The sequence below is a fragment of the Hetaerina americana genome, unplaced genomic scaffold (assembly GCF_022747635.1).
Source record: "Hetaerina americana unplaced genomic scaffold, ioHetAmer1.1.p SCAF_104, whole genome shotgun sequence".
Classification (NCBI taxonomy): domain Eukaryota; kingdom Metazoa; phylum Arthropoda; class Insecta; order Odonata; family Calopterygidae; genus Hetaerina; species Hetaerina americana.
The window spans coordinates 502,168-524,840 of NW_027286115.1; the positions used below are offsets into that span (position 1 = coordinate 502,168).

General features: G+C 34.8%; 1 protein-coding gene across 1 annotated transcript; it reads right to left on the reverse strand.

Annotated features, from left to right (window-relative positions):
- Window positions 1-608: 608 nt before the first annotated feature.
- LOC139700532 (outer dense fiber protein 2-like) lies at window positions 609-21,947 on the reverse strand. Its single transcript, XM_071599083.1, has 11 exons — window positions 21,868-21,947; window positions 15,006-15,165; window positions 14,587-14,718; window positions 14,014-14,142; window positions 13,270-13,380; window positions 10,360-10,512; window positions 10,131-10,270; window positions 9,490-9,739; window positions 1,431-1,583; window positions 1,202-1,341; window positions 609-810 (listed from the first exon to the last, which is right to left on the reverse strand). Exons 1-11 carry the CDS (start codon window positions 21,945-21,947, stop codon window positions 609-611), a joined length of 1,650 nt encoding a protein of 549 aa, XP_071455184.1.
- Window positions 21,948-22,673: the final 726 nt, after the last annotated feature.

The window sequence follows — 22,673 nt, forward strand, 5'->3', positions numbered from 1 at the left end:
GGATTTTGTCTGTGCACTCCTTGGCGAGGACTTGATTTTTATCATTCCTACAGAAAGACTAAGTAAAGTTATGATGCACACTTAGCATGTGTGTTTAGCTAGAACACATGGCACATATCTGTTAACCTGGAAGAACCTTTTGAGCATAAATATTTCAATTGTTAAATGCAAAGTAAATGCCTAACTATGAGCCCTTCAATTCAATGAGGATTGCTATTTCTTAGAACTGATCCTACTTGACCGACTAAAATAATGCACTTATGTTGAAGATGAGCCCAAAAAAACAGTAAATTATTCCCATGTGATGTGTTTATGGTAAAGTTCATTGGTAAAGGTTATATTAATTAATGTTTTAGGCTAAAAAGTACACTCTGATTTGCATTCACTTCCTAAGTACATTTTAATTTTCCTGACTTAAAATTGTCAAATATGTAATCACTAATTCAATTCAACATTCTTAAACAATATTTTGGGCACTTAAATAGTGAAATTTGATATTCAGTTTGAGATTTTAGTATTTTCAGTAGCTGGGTGCTTACGATCATTGCATTCACCTATTCTCATGTTGCTAGCAGAAAATGTGTTGATATTTTCCTATACCCATGGTATTACATTGCCATGGCAGCTTGCCTCAGAGCTGCTATGATTCCATATAAAATTCCACATCTCTCTTTTGCTTTGGCTACTTGCCTCGCAGAGTCTTCTCTTGCACACTCCAATTGATTATTAAGCTGGAGTATTTCCACAGACTTCTCTTCAGCACATCGTCTGCACTGGGCTGCACATTCCTCTAGTTTTTCCATTTCTCCCCTGTAAAGTCACCAGCAGTTACTCCCGATCATTTTTGTTTATTGCATTATCAGTTTACAAAAAGGTACTCCTATAATTTCCAAAATATATACTTTCTGGTTATTAGTTTGTGGCAATCACAGGGAATGTACATGACATGATTAGATAACTACTGCCAAATACTATGTTAGAATTAAATATTGTTATGTATACTCTTTTCCTAAAAACAATTTTTCCAGAGTATAGGAGTTGTGCTGGAAAATTAAATGTACTGCATGTAATCTTTAAATGTGTTAAAAATGATTATGTAACAATTACCATTTTTATTCTATTTACATCTGTTAATTCCAACATTTGCCACCAATTCTATGTCTTTTAATTAAGTCGAGTAAGTTAAGGGGCTGAATATTACTTAAGTTTGCAGCTGCAGTCTGTAAGTTCTTGGCATTTTTTCTCCCATGCCTCTGCCTTTGCTGCGAGAGAATCCTGCTGATTGATTGAATCCTGCTGTTGGTTCCAAAACTGGTCCAATTTTTGAGTTGCTTCCATCATCTGTGCAGTAATAAACACCCTGCTGTGATTTTTGTGATCAAGGAAATAATGCTATTTTACAATAAAAAATAATGAAACATGTGTGCTACTTTTGCTCTAGCATCTTCGGCCTCCAATTCATATTCATAGCAAGTCTCCTCTGCAGCTTTCTGTCTCTGAATGGCTTCCTGCAGTCTGCACTGTGTAGTTTTAAGGGCATCTGGTAATGATTTCAGTTCTTCTAATTTCTCTTGAAATTGGTACTGTAAAAATTGATTAATTCAAGGTTCACGTATATTGCTTGCAGATTACATTTTAGGGACAGATACAGGGAAATTCCAAAAATAATTGCAATTGCAAATCGCATATTTTCTGCCAAATTATCCTTCTTTTGTGCACTTGGAGGAGTTTTTTGTTGTGAGTTTTTAAGGTAATCCCAGAAGTACCGACCCAACAAAGAAAAAACAAACATTTTGCAAAAAAGTTGTTTGTTATCCAACAAAATCTCCTTTCAACTCTATGCACTATCCCAGCGATGTTTAATAATTTCAACACCCTTTTTATGATGAGAACTGTCTTGCTCCTCAAAATAGCCACATTCAACATCCACTGTGGGTTTTATGTTCTAGTCTTTGAGATTACCCAGTGAACAAGTATCTCAAAATAACCAGCTTTTGCAACATTTCCTGGATCATTTTGCAATGTTTCAAGATCATACTTGATATCCTCAAAGTGATTGTACTATGATACCAGCTGTCAACATAAATCAGGAAGACTATGAACAATCAGGTCTCCAATGATGGTCAGGGTTGAGAGATATATTGCTAAGTATGGTTTGGAGATGATAGAGCTTAGAGGGATGAATAAAATTGAGCATGTCCTACTCTCCCTAGTCTTGCTTCTTAATCAGTGGATAATTTAAGTTTTCACTACTTGGCAATATATATATAGTAAGGCCTTGGTTTATATTTAGTAAGGAAAGTATCTGCAAGTAAAGAATCCAGCAAATCATAAAGTACTGAAAGAGAATTAACATCAATATCTATTTCTTTGAAGTTAAATTTTAAATTATATACCTATGTACACATGCCTACATTTAAATTTCCTCGGAACCTGAATTCTTTATGTGGGGCCGCATTATCTGGTTTAGGAGCTACTCCTTCCTCTATTTCAAGTCACTCTGGAAGTGGGATGGCACTTCTATCTTACAATGTTATTGCTGTTGCAGTGCTCCGTTTGAGGTAAATTCTTTTCCATAAAAGCTATTGAATACATTTCACATACAAATATTTGTTTATGTAGCAACACTGCAACATTCTTTTGGTCTTAAAATTTTTTCCTGCAGAACTGAATAAAAAAGTTGGTATTTTTTCACCCAAAAAAACTATAATACTACAATTTTCAATGCATGGGTGAAATTATCAGCTATAAAATCTTACTTAGCTAGGACATATATATATTCTAGTTAGGAGATGAGGTGGGCTATGGAAAGAAATGCGGGGGAAGGGGTAAGATCGGTTAAGACACAGTCGCGCAGGGGAGGGTCCTGAGTTACAAATAGGTGCCTGACGGGGGAGGAAAATACAGAGTTTACGAATGCACTTTGTTGATAGACAATAAAAATTCCAGCAGAGGTGAGTATGTTACAAAGATATTTTCGTTAAACAAATGTCCAGTATGACACTCTTTTTATTTCTAACTCTTCCAATGGGTCCATTTTTTGCTCCTTTTTCCTTCAAGTGACATATGTCTGAAGCAAAGTCACTCTTATGGTCTATCTCCCACATGCTTGGCGAAATGGGATTTGGTGACATTCTGGAGATTCCGTTTATGTTCCTCGGCGCATAGCTTGAAAGGTCTTCCTGTTTGACCTGAATAAAGTGCATTGCATTCATTATATTTTTTTGTTTGTAAAAGCCACTTTTTTCCATGTTTTTCATTTTGTCCTTGTTCAAAAACATTTGTAGGTTGCTTCTGTTGCTGTATGCAATCCTAAATTTGCCTTGTATGAATAGCTTGGATATTTTTTACCAGCAAAATGTTTACACCAGCAAATTGTTTCTAGTAGCATATATGGAAAAAGTTGTTCTTCAGTAGAATTCAATTCAATATATGTAACAGATTGAAGTTTAGAGAGAGAAGAATAGCGAACTGCAATTGGTTGATGCAGAAACTCCTCCGAAGAATCCTACAAGAAATCATGAAATTCTTAACAATTGCATCAACAACGGTTTTTATTGAAAATCCATTTCTATTACAACAACCTAGCAAGGAGTATAAAAGAAAAATCTTATTGAAAAATTCTCTGACATGGAAATGAACCTGTTAAAGCATGGGCAATCAATAATAATAATCTTTATTCATTCACACCATGGAGATTTCCATGTGGATGCCATCAAACAGTACAATGATATTTCAAGGTAAGCAAGTGAAGAATGGACAGCATATGGTCTTGATAGTTTCTTACTATTTAATAGGCAATCATAGATGATGAGAGAATTGGAATTATAAGTTATAACTGGACATGTTTCTACACTCATGGACATTGAATTCAGATCATACAAACTCATAATAACTGTTACTCTGAAGTAGAGCTGAAAATCATCTGCAAGAAGCAAATAGATATGAGTATTTCCTATGTAATTATGATAAATTGAAAAGAAATAGGCCCAAGTTGGATATGTTTGACACATCAGAGAAGTCTGTGTGTATGTTCTCAGGATAGTGTTGATTTTAATTTTCTTAAATGTTTTCTATCATTTAAGTAACTAAAAAGTTAACTGTGGAGTGTGTATTGCATCCCTTATGAATTAAGCTCTGCCAAAAGGAGTTGGTGGTCTACTCAAGGAATGGTTTTTGTTAAGTCTGCAAAATGAAATCAACTTGTGGACCTTATTGAAAAGTGTTTGAGATATAGTTGAGGAGAGCAGTGAGATTAGATGCAGTGACTCACTTGAAAGTAAATCCATACAGTTTATTTACAATAATTGACTTATAACTTATTTTAGCAAAGACAAGTCTGAAAGACTTGGGCAAGAGAGACACATAACATAAACAACATATAACATTTGGGTGGAGATTAGTGCATCACTCTTATAATCTGTTTTCAATACAGGAATGACATAACTTTTTTTGAAGACCACAAGGAAAATACCACAATTGATGGATTTATTAAACAAATTATCAGATTCTATACCTTAAGAAGTTTTGAATGACAACCCAGATAGTACTGAATTTCCTCAAAAGCCAAGTTACAGAATGTAATATGGTTGGAACTGTAGGAAGTTCAACAATGTTAGCATTTTTTGCTGGGTACAGTTCAAGTTCAATGTTAACATTTTTTGTTGGGCCATTTGCAACCAATTGGTTTAGGTGGATTCAGGCAGTTAATTGGTTTCCCTTGTAGAGTTAACATGTTTACATAATGCCTTTACATTCTCATTAGCAGAATTCTCAGCATCACAGCTATATAATTTGAGCAACACACACTTAATAACTCTTTACTGGGCATGGACTACCACCAATTCTATGTAATAATGTTCACAAAGATATAGAGTATATTTCCTGGGCAGGGTTTTTTAATGAATGAAAAATATAACAGATGCAGATAACCATGCGGGGAACTTTAATTTGCATAAGTTTTATCAGTTAGTGATATTTGATATTGGTGAGTAGATGTTATTAAAAACTCTTCAAAGGAAAAGCTTACGAGCAACAAATTAACCGTTCCCTGTTAAGGGAAGCAGGAGAATGATACTTCAAAGTCAAAATCAATATTCTTGAATGTTATATAAGAGCCACTCTCCAATAAGCATTTGTCTATCATGGTACTAAAGGATAAACTAAATGCAAGGTGATAATGTTTAAAAGGCAGGTTGTTTACAGTACGATAGGTTATAACATGGAGCAGAAAACTAAATCAACCTGATCTTCATGATGATTTATTACATTGCCTTCCATAGTTTCTTAAAATGCACACAGTAGCAATCAAACTCAGATCAATTAATGATTTGCTCAAATTCTACATCTCTGAGTCCTGAGCATTTTTATAATTTAAGGTATTGCAATGTGAAACAATCATATTTTCTTTGTTAATAATAAGTTTTTCAACACAATCAAAGCAATAATCTTTCCAACAGTAGGGCACATGGTCATTTATAGGACGCCTGTCTCTCAAATTAATCATGATGGTAAGGGATGACAAACCGATACACACTTTCTATCCACTACGATATTTATAAAAAAATCACCGCATTAATTTTCCAGAAGCACTCCTTCTGAAGGCAATATAAAACTGTCCACATTGCCAAATTTTTCCCCCTCTATTATGCTTTGCAGGTACTCAATAATCTGTGACATTTTCAGTTATGATGGAGAAAATAACAGAGGGATATGTGATCTTTGACTTAAAATAAATGGTTGTCAAAATTTGTCTTACAGCACTTGCTAACTGTCTATCCAAACTGCTGAAATACTATTTCACTCACTACATGTCTGTCTGCTTCCAACAAAAATCTGATATGCTCATAAAATAGCATGTTCAGGTATGCCTACTCAAAAATCTTCCCTTCCCTAAATATTTCCTTCACTGGAAATTTTGCACACTGCTTTTGGTAGCCAACCTGGTTTTTGGAACAATCCTACTGAGTTCAGTAGAGCTGCTGTACTCTATCATGGTCAACCAGGTTTTGTAGAGCTGCACACGATACAGTAATAAATTTGGTTGGGTGAAACTGCTGAGCTCTACTGTAATCAACTGGATTCAGCGGAGCTACTTCTATCATTTGGATTCAGCCAGGCCACTGGTTCCTTCTAATCAACCATATTCAATAGGAATCCCTGTCAACCACTCATCCCATCTGTATGCCAGTCAAGAATCATGTTGGCCCTGAAGTCTCTGAACTTACGTAGGTGACTTAGACTTAAATTTAAGTTTCTTAAGTTTGCACACATTCTCCCAAAAATACAGAGGCCTGACTGGCTACTCCAACTCTAACACTGTCCACTGGGTGAAAGCCAGAGTATATAAATTAAAGTGATTTCCTCTTGACAAATTAAAAGAACTTTGGGAGATGCTATGAGAGTTATTTCAACAGGGTCATCTGCTAATAGGAGTTAAAGTGCAGGAATTGGTTGAAGCAATTTGTCAGAAATCAAGAGACCTGGGTTCAAATCCTGGTCAAGGTGAATTATTTTTAATACTCTAGAATACCAGCATATAATGGAAATAATCTGTTGATAAAGGTAATAAAAATGAAGCCCCAGTGATCAGGGAAAAGGTTGTTTGGCTCTGCCACCTCCTGTGTTCACAATTGAAAATGCCTTGTGATTGATTTTCTCATGCAGACAAAATTATTTTTTATGTATATGAAGGTGGCATTAATTTCTTTGTTATAGTTATCAGGCTCATAATTTCACAGATTACAAGGATGTACATTTGCAACAGTCTTAAGTCAATTCTTTTAATGAGTTTTTATACATTCATGATGCATAACAGCCTATCATGATACATTTAATAAGCTTTGAGTTATGCTGGACTGCCTGAATAATATTGGATAATTGTATTGTAGCCACATCGTCATAACAGTTACACAGTAACTTTTTTGTGTAAATTTATATTCAGAAATTCCATTACAAAATAATTTACAATCTCCCTGCTCTTTAGACTTATCAGTGCCAAGAGATTTAAGAAGACTGAAATGTTGGACTTTTGATGTGCATACATAATAGTAAAATGCTGATTTTGAATAATAACATCTTGGTTAATTAGTGAACTAGTTTCTTTTGGTAATCATTGTTAACATAGTAAGCTATTACGATGTTATTTCAAATTTTAGTATAAATTGATGGATATTAAATTTTGGTTGGAAAGTATTTTGTGGGAACATACAATGTGCTTATATATATTTGGTTTTTTTTCACTTCTAGTATTTTCCCTCAATTGATTATTCAATCATAGCTACAAAATTCTCCTGAATCAATTACAGGCATATTATCTGGAGACTGGTCCATATTAGAAAAGGATCTCTTCAAATAGTTCACATGAGATTGAAGATGGCGAATCCTTGATTGAGCTTGCTCAAAGTTTTCTGATAAGTTTCCAATTTCACAAAGCATTCTCTTCCTTGTCTGCAAAATAATTAAAATTTATTTTCAAAGTTATCTAGTAAAATTCATTGATTCACAACTGTCATTAGATCGAAAATATGTGAGACTATTCCTGTCAGAAGAAATAAAGCTGATCTGGAACCTAGGACCTGTTAAAATCATACCAATAGTAATGACGTGTGTAGGAACTATTTTGAGTCACTGCATAAAAGTAGAAAATCCCTAAATCTTAATATAGTTACTAAAGTCACTGATCATTAATGCACGTTATTTATCTATTAAGCCTACAGTCATAAAGACAATAGATTAACTAATGCATCATCAGCTAATGCTGAGTCCAATAGTGCATGAAATTCACATTTCAGGATGATCATTTCCTTTCTCCATGCCACTATGGTTTCCGAGGAACACCTGGTACCCAAAAAATCACACAGTTTGGGTGAGGGCTACTTAATGTATTAACTCAGAATTGAACCCAAACCACCTGGTCAGTAACCCTGCACCTTACCAATTGGACTGCAAGCCCCCTATTTAAGGGTATACCTACCTATCAAAGTTCTCAAAGGGTTGCTTGGCATTTTAGACATTTCACATGCTCTCCAATTCCTCCTAATAGCAGTATCACTGTTATGACCCCTATGAACCCAAAAAGCCCTATGGTCCCAAGGCTATTAAATAGTCTACCATTCACTCATAATCATAATGTTTATTCATCCATACCAAGGAGATATCCATGTGGATGTCTTCAAACAGCACAATGAAATGATAAGATGATGAGCAAATAAAAAAAGGACAGCAATGCATCTGAAATACAATAGTTTCAAAACCAGGCAAAAATACTCAATGATAGAGTACAGTAGGTTGGTGCACCACCATTTTGCAATCACATTTTTGAACCTTATTCTGCTTATTTAGGAGGCCTTGCTTGGCATCTTGTTGAATGATTTTATTGCCAAGTAGTTGATTGATAGTTGGTCTTAGAGTGCCTACACTGGTTTTTATCAAGATTAAAATTTTCAGGTGTTTGAATATAGGTCTACCATTCTATCGAGGCCCAGAATTGCTTAGAATCCTCAATGCCTTTTACTGCAGAATAAGTATTTCCACAGTTTCGTGATCCTGATAACACATGAAATCAAACTCTAGGAAATAATCACTGCAGAGAAATTATTGTTTTATTAGTTTGAATTGTTGCAATGAGTAAAATTTTCGTGGGCCTATACAGATTTGAATGGGAAAAACCAATGGATTAATATATCGATGTGGAAGAGGAAAAACTTGTTTGAAAATGCTCACATAGGATTTTAAGAATGATGAATTTATATGAGAAAATTAAAAATCAATATTTGTATGATGAAGGATATCTATCTGTGAATTTTTTTCAATTCAAATGATCAAAATGTTACTGCAGTAACTTCTAGTTGCAAGATATATGCATATGGTGCATAAAGTTGTAATATTGAACAATTTTGAGGTAAATTTATAAAACCAGTGAAGCAGGTAAGGCATTTAAAATTGATTTAACCTCCTCGAAAAATGTGCCAATATTTCAATATTAATTTGTTTTAAATAAGGCATATGGATACCTAGCTATCAACATTACAAATGCTAATTCCGATAAAAAATATCAAAGGTATCCAGTTCATAATTTGTATTAACTGAATAGTTTCATCAGCCTTCAAACAATTACTCAATTTAAAATAACATAGTAAAAGATATTGATGCCATTTTTCCTGCTTATGACATTTCAGAATCTTATTCTCAATAAAATTACGGAATTATACATGTTTCATTACCTATATTAAATGTGATTGTTCTTTTAAAATGCGAACACATTATTAATGGTCTGCGGCAGCCCTCAATACTAGACTCCATTTGTATCTTTTGGAATTCCTGCCCTGATTTTTTATTTTGGTTCAAACCATAAGCACAGGTTTTTCAAAGAAGTCTATTCTTCGAAACACACATATTATATTCTTGAAGGTCCACCCTTATTCAATAGGGACATGGATGTTGTTCCTATAAGGGAGACTGGAATGAGCTCTAAATGGAATTGCTTACCTCATCTCTTTCTGCTTGTGCAGCATGAGCACTAGCTCTGGTTTGAGCAAGTTGCCTCTCAAGGTCTTCAATCTGGCATTGATAGGACCTTCGAATCGTTTCACATCTCTCTTTTGCTTTGGCTACTTGCCTCGCAGAGTCTTCTCTTGCACACTCCAATTGATTATTAAGCTGGAGTATTTCCACAGACTTCTCTTCAGCACATCGTCTGCACTGGGCTGCACATTCCTCTAGTTTTTCCATTTCTCCCCTGTAAAGTCACCAGCAGTTACTCCCGATCATTTTTGTTTATTGCATTATCAGTTTACAAAAAGGTACTCCTATAATTTCCAAAATATATACTTTCTGGTTATTAGTTTGTGGCAATCACAGGGAATGTACATGACATGATTAGATAACTACTGCCAAATACTATGTTAGAATTAAATATTGTTATGTATACTCTTTTCCTAAAAACAATTTTTCCAGAGTATAGGAGTTGTGCTGGAAAATTAAATGTACTGCATGTAATCTTTAAATGTGTTAAAAATGATTATGTAACAATTACCATTTTTATTCTATTTACATCTGTTAATTCCAACATTTGCCACCAATTCTATGTCTTTTAATTAAGTCGAGTAAGTTAAGGGGCTGAATATTACTTAAGTTTGCAGCTGCAGTCTGTAAGTTCTTGGCATTTTTTCTCCCATGCCTCTGCCTTTGCTGCGAGAGAATCCTGCTGATTGATTGAATCCTGCTGTTGGTTCCAAAACTGGTCCAATTTTTGAGTTGCTTCCATCATCTGTGCAGTAATAAACACCCTGCTGTGATTTTTGTGATCAAGGAAATAATGCTATTTTACAATAAAAAATAATGAAACATGTGTGCTACTTTTGCTCTAGCATCTTCGGCCTCCAATTCATATTCATAGCAAGTCTCCTCTGCAGCTTTCTGTCTCTGAATGGCTTCCTGCAGTCTGCACTGTGTAGTTTTAAGGGCATCTGGTAATGATTTCAGTTCTTCTAATTTCTCTTGAAATTGGCACTGTAGAAATTGATTAATTCAAAGTTTATGTATATTGCATGTAGATTACATTTTAACAGGGAAATTTATAATTAATTTCAATTCCAAATTACATATTTTCGGCCAAATTATCTTTCTTTCGTGTCCTTAGGAGAGTTTTTACTATGACTTAAACCTATTATGGGACTGCATTTATGGTAAAAAATGTATCTTGGAAACTTCGTTTTCCAAATTTATAAAAAAATATATGATAAATGAAAAAGAAACACTTTGTTCCAATCCACCAATTTATAATAAATGAAAAAGAAACACTTTGTTCCAATCCACCAATTTATTACAGGTACGACTAGTTTCGACGCTACGGCGTCATCCTCAGGTACGACTAGTTTCGACGCCGTAGCGTCGAAACTAGTCGTACCTGTAATAAATTGGTGGATTGGAACAAAGTGTTTCTTTTTCATTTATTATAAATTGGTGGATTGGAACAAAGTGTTTCTTTTTCATTTATTAAAATGAACTTCCACAAAGTTGAGGCTGAAACTATTGAACTAAAAAATATATGGATTGCACACATAATTGCTAGTACAATAAGGTACATGTTAGTTCTATAGTTGGGGTTCTTCGAAAGGAAATTGAAATTTTATGAAAGTAATGAGACTCGATGTAATAGAATTCAAGCTGTGGCTGGAACAAACATGGTACCAAGCATTTTGAAAACATAAAATATCAAGAACTACTCTGTGAACTAAGGCAGAAAGATATATGCAGGGTCATGTAGTATCTGCAATCTGATAGCACACATTTTTGACATGTTAGGTGGAGCTTAAGTGGCTACCAAGATTATTTTACCCAATTCATGATGCTCAACGCCTCAGATTTTGACAAAATCTGGAATCCTTTATCCCGCCATTAAGTTAAAGTGGACATGTAAAGTTGTGTTCTTCCAGTACTATTAGAGTTTATTTTGTAGATGCTCAAGCAAAAGATAACATCCCAACTGCTTCTGTTTCCAGAGCTTGCCACAATAGGTTCCCTTTCTCATTGAAAAAATTGCATTTCGCTTACTAATTAAGTGATCTTCAAAAGCTTGTACAACTAGAACAATGAGTATATTAGAAATCATGGAAGAATATTAGGAATAATGGAAGAATATTGGCCCTTGAAATATCTTCTTAAGTCCCTGAAAATCCTTTAAAATTTGTCATATTCCCTTAGATTTATGGATTCAGTTCCAATGGTTTAATGTTTATTTGTTGATGAAAAATAAAGATGCTTGATGTTCTCTCTCTCATTGCGTAAAAATGAATAAACACTAACTTTGAAAGTTGGTGTAATGGATTATACCATTACAACATTTGCTGTAAATTCATAAATAACTTCTAAAATATTTTAAATCTACTTTCATGTATATTTCATGAGATTCAAAGTATTTGGCATAAATTATATCAAATTTCATAAATTATTCAAATTTGACCGAAGAGGTTTCAAAACCAGAATTAAAGAACATGAAAGATGCTGGAGGACCTTGGATGAAACTTCACTCCTAGCTAAGCATCTACTACAGTTGTCCCACTCATACAAATTTAATTCGGAAATTCCTCACTCAGGGCAAAGGACTTGATATTTTAGAACAACTTGAAATTGCAAAATTAAATATGAACGTTATTTTAAATAACAATATTTTCGCAAATCACTATCCTCTCCTCAGAATCCTGTTTCCACAGCAACAGTGAAACTCCCTCTCTCCTATTGATTCCACCCTTTGCATATTTTAACATCCAACCTTTCACTCTCAGTATGTGCCAAACAACCCTTCCCTGATTATGTCTTTCTTAAAATCACTTATACCTCATCCCTTAACCTGTCTCTATCACTTCGATGTCTCCTTCCCTCTTAATCCTTATTTATTCTTCCCTCCTTCCTACCGCCAGGACACAAATTACCTGCCACCGTTCTCTCAAATAATGACCACAATATTTTGGTTTGAGGCGTCACTTTGTAGAAGCGATTCATATCGGAAAGGAGGATGCATTGGAGGACTTGCAGAGATGATGACTTTGTAAGCCAAGGCCTGGGTCGTGAGTGTTGGCTTGTATGTGGAGGAATGGGGTGTTTTCTTTTCTGAAATGACCCTCTTTGTCCCCACCTATCTTACTCCTCACTCTTCCCCCTCTCTCTTCCTCAAGCGGGTATAAATATGATATATCACATGTAAAATCTTGTCTTGTACTTGAAGATGGTTCGATGAACTGAAATGGGTTGTATGTTAAAATAAATCTGCGGAAAAGTGCAAATTTGTTTCTCATAATGACAGGAAAAATTATTATCAATTTTTTTCTATAAAAATGTCACTAGGCATTATAAAAGATTTTTTAGGGACTTGAGAAGATATTTTAAGGTTCCATACATATTTTTCCTCAATTACTCATTCTGATTTATCTAGTTACCAAAGCTTTTGAAATTGATTAGTGAGATACATTTTTCAGTGAGAAAATGAATCTTGTGTAGCAAGATTCAGAAACCGAAGAAGTTGAGAGGCAACCTTAAGTTTGAGGCAATAAAAAATTAAATCTGATAGAGTTAGGTGAGTTTTATTTGAGAGGATTACTTAGCTAAACAGTGCGATAAAACATGTTATGTCAAAATCTGAAGGGGTGGATCTGATGGTGGATATAAATATCTAGTTACTTCAATCCAAGCATCTTTAGGTAAAACTTTTGTTTTTAGGGTTTAAAAACCCAATTTTATGTAATATGCATAGGTTCATATTTAATATACCTTGACTCTTTGGATTTCTTCTTCGACTTGATTTGTTATTCGTCTGTTATCTGCCTCCATTATTTCTATTTGACCGCGTTGTTCTTCAACTTGTTGCTGAGCGAGCAAATACTAAAAGAAAAAGATAATGAATGCCACCACTTTCATTAGTGAATCAAGGACCACAACATTCCACTTGAATATTGAAATTATACCAATTCGTTAAATGTATTAAAATTACATTTCAGTTGCCTTATTGAATGTTGCATTACAGTTATCATGGATGGAATTATTTTTATTACATTTTGAAAAATTTTACTGAGTGACAAAAATGTATGTACTGCTGAGGCAGCTAAATAAATAAACAAATGTAATTAGTATTCCCCTGAAAAAAATATCCCTAGGTTTATACTCGTTATGACCACAAAGTTGTGAAGAGGGCTAATAATAAAGAAAAACACTTCCCTTGAGCTAATTCCACAAAGTAACAGAGCCTGCAAATGTTTTTATGGTGGAATTAGAAACTACTTGTCGGTTCTAATGAAGGCGCAAATAAGTTAGATAAATAGTCAATGCAGTCACAAAACACAAACCAACTCTATTACTACTGTTTCAACCTTCCTCACTACTTGCCCCGCAACCTCGCCACACGCCCTTGCGGCAGCTTGCGGGGTATTATGCAGATGACTACTTTGTGGCCCCAAAGAGGATATTTGGGTTATTTCTTTTTGTAATAATTGTAAATATCCATTATTTAGTGCTCACCTTTCCTCTATAATATTCTTCTTGATAAGCACATTCTGATTGTTTCATGTTCAACTCTTCGAGTTCATCTTTTGCATCCCGCAATTGTTGTTCAAGAACCATCACTTGACTAGTTTGTCCTTTTGATCCCTATAAATATTAAAAAAAAGCAACTGTAACTCTTCAAATAACAATATTACCTGATGCTAAAAAGTGCCAACTCCATGGATTATATCACTATCTTAAATCAAACAAGTACTCCGTACCCTGTCTTTGTTTGAATCATTATTTATTAATTTGTCTTGAAGCTCTTTAATAGTGGTTTCAGCTTCCTTCAAGCACCTTTTTTTTTCTTCTAGTTCAATGATTAAATTTTCATTTTCGACATGCATTGCTGCTACTTCTGTCACTTTAGACTTATAGTCCTCTGTAACTCTAGCATATTTCTCTTTCAGTTGCTGAATTTTTTCAGAGTTTCTTTCTTGGCTTGCTTGAGGAGAAGATATTGTCAGCTGAAATGGTGGATGTCTTTGTTTAAATATTGGCAGTATTACATTAAAATAATTAAACTTCTTAGGAAAGCGGAGAGATTACCCTATTGCTCATTGAGGAAGCAGCTTCCTGGAGTCTGCACCGCTCTTCAGCTTGTTTTCGAGCAAGCTGCACACATTGTAATTCTTTCTGCATACTTTTCATTTGCATCTCTAAGCGGTTGATTACGTTCTCCTAGAGGATTAAATGCTTCATGAACTAACTCATTCAACATATGACACAGTTATAACATTCCTTTAAACTATCTTTATAACTTTACCTCCATTTTTTTTGTTTGGTTTTGCTTGCACGCCTGGAAAAAATTACATTTTCTTTATCATCATGAATAATTTTGTTTTCTTGCAATGTAAATGTTGCTTGGGGCACAAGATTTTTTTCAGTCTGTTTTTTCTGAATTCAAATATCCTTAATATTTATATACATATTTGGTAAAGCAAAAGATTATATGCTAAGTTTGTTACCTCTTTTGATAATTGCTGTTTTGATCTGTCAAAAAGCTTATCTTGAAGCTGCTTATTTTCCCAAGCCAACAACTTCATTTCATTTTGAATTTGGTTGTTTTTACTCTTTAACTCTTCGAGAGCTTGTTCTTTGGCCAAAATTTCTTCTTGCAGTTGATACCTGAAGTTTACAATAAAATATATAGTTTTCTTTAAGGTGCAGAGAAGAATAGAAATCCCAAGTCTTCCACTACCTAAATATCAGATGATTACTGATAGTTTGGTGCATTCGTATCCCAATTTCATCAATTAAAAAAATATCCACTCTAGAAATAATTTAGCTATATTGTACAGGATATGGCATAGAGAAAATTTTGGAGCTCAATATATATAAACAAAATGTAAAAGATTCCTAATAGTTCCTTAAAAATCTCACTTCTACATTTCAACCACATATCTAGTCATGTAAAAATAATATAGGAAATGTAAAAGCATATCTATTTCTCTTTGTTTGGCATGAGAAGTTTCAAAGACTAGTATGTAGGAATCAAATAATGTAAAATTAAATCAAGTGCTTCCAGATGAATAAGTGCTTGCTTGCAGGAGTATTCATTTTGCAGATGTAATTTAAAACTAAATTTGATAGCATTTATACTCAAACAATATTTATTTTGTTTTATTTAATGTAAATAACTAATTGAAACCGATTGTTCAATATTCAACCTCCAAAAAATAAAGCTGCATTTTTTGTTACATTTGATGCAATACTTACTCACAGCAAGGATCATACATCTTCAGAATTCAGAATTTAAGTTAACTTCCACTTTTAACATAAATAGATTCTGAAATTTGTTTATAGTGATGATAGACCAATAATGGCAAGCCATCCTTAGCAACCAAGCAATCTAATAGTATTTACTGATAAACAACAACTGGTGCACAGGTTGAAATCATTTGTTTAAAATATTAGAGTTCAATGTGTTGATTTTCATTTCAATTTTAAACTTATAATGTTATCCAACCACTTTACATTTGATTGGCCCACAAAACTTGCAAATTTAAATGAATTACTAGTAGATTTCGAAGATGTATGCAAAAGAATGCAAACAAAAAGATACCGATTTAGATTTTATTAACTGTTTATCAGCAAGAATTTAAAATTATAATTTTCTAATCTCATGGCAACTATTTGACAACTCATCCAAGATACTTAGAATACTTGGCAATTGAGAGATTTTATATTCATAAACTTTGTTTAATCCATTCATTTCAAGATGGTGATCATTCTTCTTTTTAATTATGCTATTAGGAACACTGAAACAATCATTCCATGTTTTGTCACAACTTGAAGGATGGAAAAATGTTGCCTTTGAGATAGACTTGGAACTTTATATTTCAAATATAGAGTTCAAAGTTTATCTCAAATTAACATATTATTATTTTTCTATTGTTGAATATGTTAGTAGTTTAATTACTGATCAAAGGTTGTTTGAGTATACCATCTTAGAAATTCCAAACTTATGCGCAAATAACTATGAAATCTTCATAAATGATTAGATAGAGGCAAAGAGAAAAAATCACAAAGAAGGGAATGAAAACAACTTGCTGAGAGTAAGCTCTCTAACAACTGGTTTGGCTCTTACCCATATGAAAATGAATAACAGGAAATACCCTGACAGCGGTTGTCAAGCAAGTTCATAAATAATGAACCTAATCTGTTGGCTGAGCATCCCATACACAAAATATGGAAATTCAGAGAAAAGAATGAAAGATTCCCACTGAGTGCATATCTGCTCTCACAGAAATATATAAGTTCATCAAAGAAAAACATTTCCGCATAATATCAATGAGTTTCTAAAACTAAAAGGCGATCAGGAAAGTCAGCAGGAGCTTTGCATGAAATCTCTCACTGGATTCCAAAATGTCTAGGCTATGCAAGAATTAATGGAACATTGAGGAGTTGAAAAACCTTGACTGCCGGATGAGGAAAAATGGCCATCCATGTAAATGGCCATTTTCAAGTAAATTCATCCATAGTCCATGTGTGCCTCCTGTGAACTATAGATCATAGGGGGCAGGTGAAATGGGAGTTTTTTCATTACAGAGTGGTCCTGCCTGCACAGCTTCGTGTTCAACATTGCTGCATCTTGTTAAACATTGCAGTGTGGAGGCATTTTTATCCTGGATGGCAAAGGGGCAAGTGGACAGATTCATGATGAGGGTAAAAAAGAAACTTTGCACTTCCACATAAAGATTTAATACTTTGTACGGCCACGGTTTCAAACACATCCACCCAAGCATCATTGAAACCATGGTTGTGAGAAATATTTCATCTTTATGTGGAAGTGCTAAGTTGCTTTTTTTTACCCTCATCATGAAGGAATTCCACAAAGTTAAGCCTGAAACTGTTATGTTTGCGCAGACTCAATTGGGGCTTACAAGCCTTCCTCCACGCAGAAGCACTAAAAGCAATACATCAGTCTTATTATTATTGAAGGCAGATGTCCTTTTTTCAGAATAAATAAACTCATGCAAAAGCACTTTCTTAATGCCCAAACATGCATTGATATTTCTAATGAAGCATGGGGACGGTGACCAATTGAAAGAACAATGTTTACCTTTCTCTACTCGGCATGTCTGAAACCTGAAAACCATCTCCAGCATGAATTGAATTGAAAGATTGAGGATTAGAGGGCGTTAATACGCCAGGCTTTAGGTTGATTCACATATACACCAACACAGCATTTTTCAGGGGATAATGGTGTGTGAAATATGGAAGCAGAAACCTGTTAATGGGAGAGTGAAATTATTTTTTAGTGTTTATCTCTCTTTGAGTTATGGTCATGAATTTTGCAAGAGTGTTAAACAAATTCTTATTCAGTTCAACTGTATGTCTCTCTAATTTTGACCAGATTGTCCAAAACACGGGTAGTGTGGGGCTTGAATTATTTCATCAATATTGCATGTAAAATCACATGATCAAAACCTGTAGAATGAGTTGAATCCAGTATTGGGTTTTCTGCTATCCAGGGTCTACCATCCCAGGTGTTGTGGAGATCATGTAATGGTTTTTCCTGGTTCATGGCAATTTTTCATGAATTGGATGATTTTTCTCTGAATTAATGTGGTTTCTCTCCTAATTAATGATTGTAGCTAATACAGAAGGTGTAATATGAAACCAAATGTGGTTTGTTGCCACCTTTGATACCAAAATGACATGAATGTGAACCCTATGCCCTGATGATATTGAGTCCATCTTGGTGAATGATTAATGAGTAATATTTGCCCTTAACCACCATATAGTCCTGATAGACCCTAGCCATCCATGACTGTCCTCTGCATGACACACATGCATCATAGAGTTCCCCTTTCATTTCTTTGGTAGTATTTAAACTAGACACTATCACTCAAATGGTCATCTCACTGGGGTCAAGCACCTTTGAAGCCACCTCACTGAGGAACAGATGCTGCGAAGACTACATTTTGTCTGGTTCCTACCCCTTGACTTATCTGGCCTGGGTGATCCTACTAAAAGCAATAATCATTTCTCCCACCATCACAGCTCAAGGGAATCGTAAAAACACACACGCCTTTTCACCATGGCAAGATTGCAGTCTATGGGGAGAGAATATTATTCAAAGAGCTCATCTTTCTATGACTGTGGGACATGAGAAATATAAACAGCTGAAAAAAGATTTCTATATGTGAGGAAAAATGGTTCTATGGAAAATCATATAAATTAAATGGGTAGAGAGAGTAACAAAATGAGAAGTAGGTACTTCAAGAAGGGTGGAAAGAGAGAAGCCTGACAAAGACAATCACAAGAAGGAATGAAACTAATTGAACACATCCTCATGGACGATATTTTACTGAAAACCACTAGGTAAGGAGCCATGGAAGTGAGGAATTGCAGAATGTGGGTAAGGAAGGATTTCAAGAGGATACCATCATGAGAAACTGTGAAAGAATCTGAAGACAAATATGTAACAGAATGTTTCGGAGGGAAGCTATAGATGAATCTTTAGATTGATAGCCTATGATGATGAGAAGCATTTTTGAGCACCATACTGGATAGAATCATAAAGTTAATGAACAACATTTTTAATCCAAAAGTTCAAGCTTTTTGCAGCAGGATGAGTCCATCCATGTATCACAAACAAGTAGGTTTTACATACACTTATTATGACTCTACTAAATTCTTGATTGTTCTCCCATTGATTTTTTCCTAGCAATTTTGAAGTTCCAAGAATTAAAATTTTACACATTATAATTAGAAACAATATAGTTCTAGCTGTGTTTTTTACACAAAAAATTGTTTCTAAATCTAAGAAATTCATTAAGTTCTCTATGTGATCAAGAAATAAACTGGCCTTATAGCCTTTAACCTTTTATGCACTCATTCTGAAATAAACAAAGTTTCTGTATATAACTGCAAAATAATTACACCAAACAATCTCTGTCATGGAAAAATATATTATTATCAAGATTTTTACTTTTTTGCCAGATTTTGCAATGCATGTGATTATGAAAAATCAATTAAGGAACAATAATTATTTTATTTCAATAGAATTATTCATTTTGACAATAAAACCCAGTAAGTCTGCCCATTTACGCAATTACATATAAAATGGCAACCAGGAGGAAAATTGAAAAATAAATTAGATGTAATCATAAAAAAAACTATTCATGCCTTACTTTTCATCATGTGGGTTCAATATATTTAGTCAACTTACTTTTTTATTGAAAAAAATTCATTTCTCTGTAACCAACTGATGTATTAGAAAAATAAAGCACTGAATTTTGTCATACTATTATGATATTTATTACGAAGCAAAAACTGCTATGATGGTACAATCCTTAGCTGTTATTTTTGAGCCAAAACATTGGTAGCTATTGTTTTTTTTGGTTGAATTGACTTCTTGCTTTCAGCATTGTTTACAAACCTCCCAATTTTGATTTTATTTACACAGTACATATTCACACCAGGGATAAGAGGGGAAGTTAGAAAACATAAAGGTGGTAGGCTAAATACTTGTGAGGAGTCAAGTTACCGGATACCCCATACACTCGAGAAAAAATATCATGCACATGGTAAGTATGGCAGATGTAACCATAATGTACTGGATGTAATTATCAGTGATGGTCAAATGGATAAGTCATACTAATTGAGTTAATGGCTTTAAATTATTGACCAACTACAAAATGCCAATTTGAACAATTCTACCCAAATATATTTCTCAAATTGATCATACTCAATATTTTTACAGCTTTATTTTTTAGTAATCAACTGGTTAAGTCAGGTAATGGATGGGCACAACTACCAAATGAACATCTCCTAAAAAAAACACAATAGAGCATCCCAGTCTACAACAAGTCCCTCTTCATCTTTGTGTACTTCCTTCCTCCCTTCATCCCCTCCAACATCCATATCCTATTCCTGGCCATTCCTCGTTTGCCTAACATTGTCCTCTCTATAACAGTCTTCAACATCCCACTGCTGGTCAATATGATTTTTATCCGTTTTTCCTGCCTCCACATGATTTCTCCCAATGGTTCCCTCTCCTCGCCCAACATACCTAACATCTCCTCTGTATTTTCCTTTCTGTCCACTTAACCTTCTCTATTCTTCTCCATGCTCACATTACAAAAGCCTACAATCTATATTTATCCTCCTGCTTCAGTGACCACATTTCCACTCCGTACATAACTATGCTTCATATCAAAGTTTTTACACATCTTTTCTTAATATCCTTACTCAACGTCCCTGTTATCAACTCCCTCCTCCTTGTGAAAGCCTCTTTGCCTAGGGCAATTCTTCTTCTTACGTCCCTACTACTTTGACCGTGTAGGTCCAAAACACTTCCGAGAAACGTAAACTGTTCTACCTGCTCTAGTTTTTGCCCTCCTAGTTTAATGTTTAGCTTAGCCTTTTTCTTTCTAGAAAATCGCATAACCTTTGTTTTATTAATATTGATTTTCATCCCATACCTGTCGCACTGAATTTCCAATTCACTAAGCAATGCCTGCAACCCCTTGGCTGACTGGCAAACTAAAGCTTGGTCATCAGCGAACCCAACTGATTTTACGAATTTCCCACCCACTTTCATTCCTACCTCGAGTTCTTCCCATGCCTCTTTGATCATTTCCTCTACATACAGGTTGAACAGCAGCTGTGATAATGGGCAACCCTGCCTTACACCTCTTCCTAACACTGCCCATCTGGACCCATCGTTCCCCACTTGCACCTGAGTAGTCTGAGACATGTACAGGTTGCGGATTATCCTCTTGTCTCTCCAATCTACTCCTATTTTCTGCAATATACTCATTATTTGTTCTCAATTCACTCTATCAAATGCCTTTTTGAAATCTATGAAACAGGCATATTTGTCCTGACTGTATTCTATATTCCTCTCGGTTAGTGATCTCATTGCTGCAATGGCATCGTGCGTGCTTCTCCCCTTCCTAAACCCAAACTGATCATCCCCAAAGTAATCATTTGCCTTGTTCTCCATCCCTTTGTTGATGATAATGAGGACCAATTTAGCTTGGGAAACCAAAAATGTAGCCTTTAGCTTTTCTGGAATAGGAACTAACACTGATCTCACAGTCTACTGGCCAGATTCCATCCTCTGTAATTGTCATCCCAAACCTAATGGACGGATTATTTGCCTAATTCATTTCTTCTGATGAAGTATTAGTAGTTTAAGGGGAGGCGACTAACAGCCAATGCCATTTGCCTACCATTAGGCATGGATGGGAAAGAATGAAGGGTGGAGGGAAACCAAGCATTGGCATTAGCCTACTCTTAACGAAAGACACCACTGAAGTTTAAAGCCCAATCCGACGGATGGTGCACTGTTTTAAAGTGATCTCCATGAATTACCTCAAGCAGGGATCGGGATACCACTGAAGAAGATCTGTGCCTTGAGGATTCGAACCTGGGCCCTCAGGGTGGGAAGCCATTATGCTAGCCTCCACATAAACCCAATACCTCCTTCCTCTGATATACTTACTATTTTGGCCATCTTGGTCCCAAACCCTTTTAAGATAAACTGTTGCGCTTGCTTTGGTTTTTGCAGTCCAATTTTAACATTTAACTTTGCCCTTCTCCTTCCCAAAAGCCTGATTACCTTTGCTTTGTTTACATAGATCTTCATCCTATTCCTGACACAAAGATATCTTCATGTGCTCAGAAAATATTGTAGTCCTTTGCTGTTGGACTAACTATTTATTGCTTGATCATTTGCAAATCTAATTGATTTGATGATGTAGCTACACATTTTCACCCCTGCCTCCATCCCTTCCCATACCTCCCTTACCTCTGCATATATGTTAAAAGAATAGGCAATAATGGATAGCTCTGTGTTATTCACATTCTGACTTTTCATTTGCTCAATCCCAAAGTTAAAGATCCCAATAATAACTTTGGCATGGGTGGAATCGAACTTATAGTCCTAACATACTGCTGCTTTTCCCTTTTTTGACATCTTCTGACTTAGTTTCATCCCTGATATTTAATAATATTCATGTGGCTAGAGATCAAGAATTGGTTCGCACAAGTGTATTCACAATATATGCAAGTAAGGTTAAAATAAGCCCATAAATACTATTCCATCACAGTTTTCCTAGATTCTTGTCTAGTTCATATTATCTAATCCCGCCGCATTCTTTGACTTCATTTCCTATCTT

Coding starts and splice junctions, on each gene's coding strand:
- LOC139700532 (XM_071599083.1), bottom strand. CDS start 21,947: ATGGCTTCCCACCCTGAGGGCCCAGGTTCGAATCCTCAAGGCACAGAT. Junction 15,166..21,867: donor TATCCCGATCCCTGCTTGAG/GTAATTCATGGA, acceptor TGTAAACTTCAG/GTATCAACTGCAAGAAGAAA. Junction 9,740..10,130: donor GACTGCAGCTGCAAACTTAA/GTAATATTCAGC, acceptor GTGACTTTACAG/GGGAGAAATGGAAAAACTAG.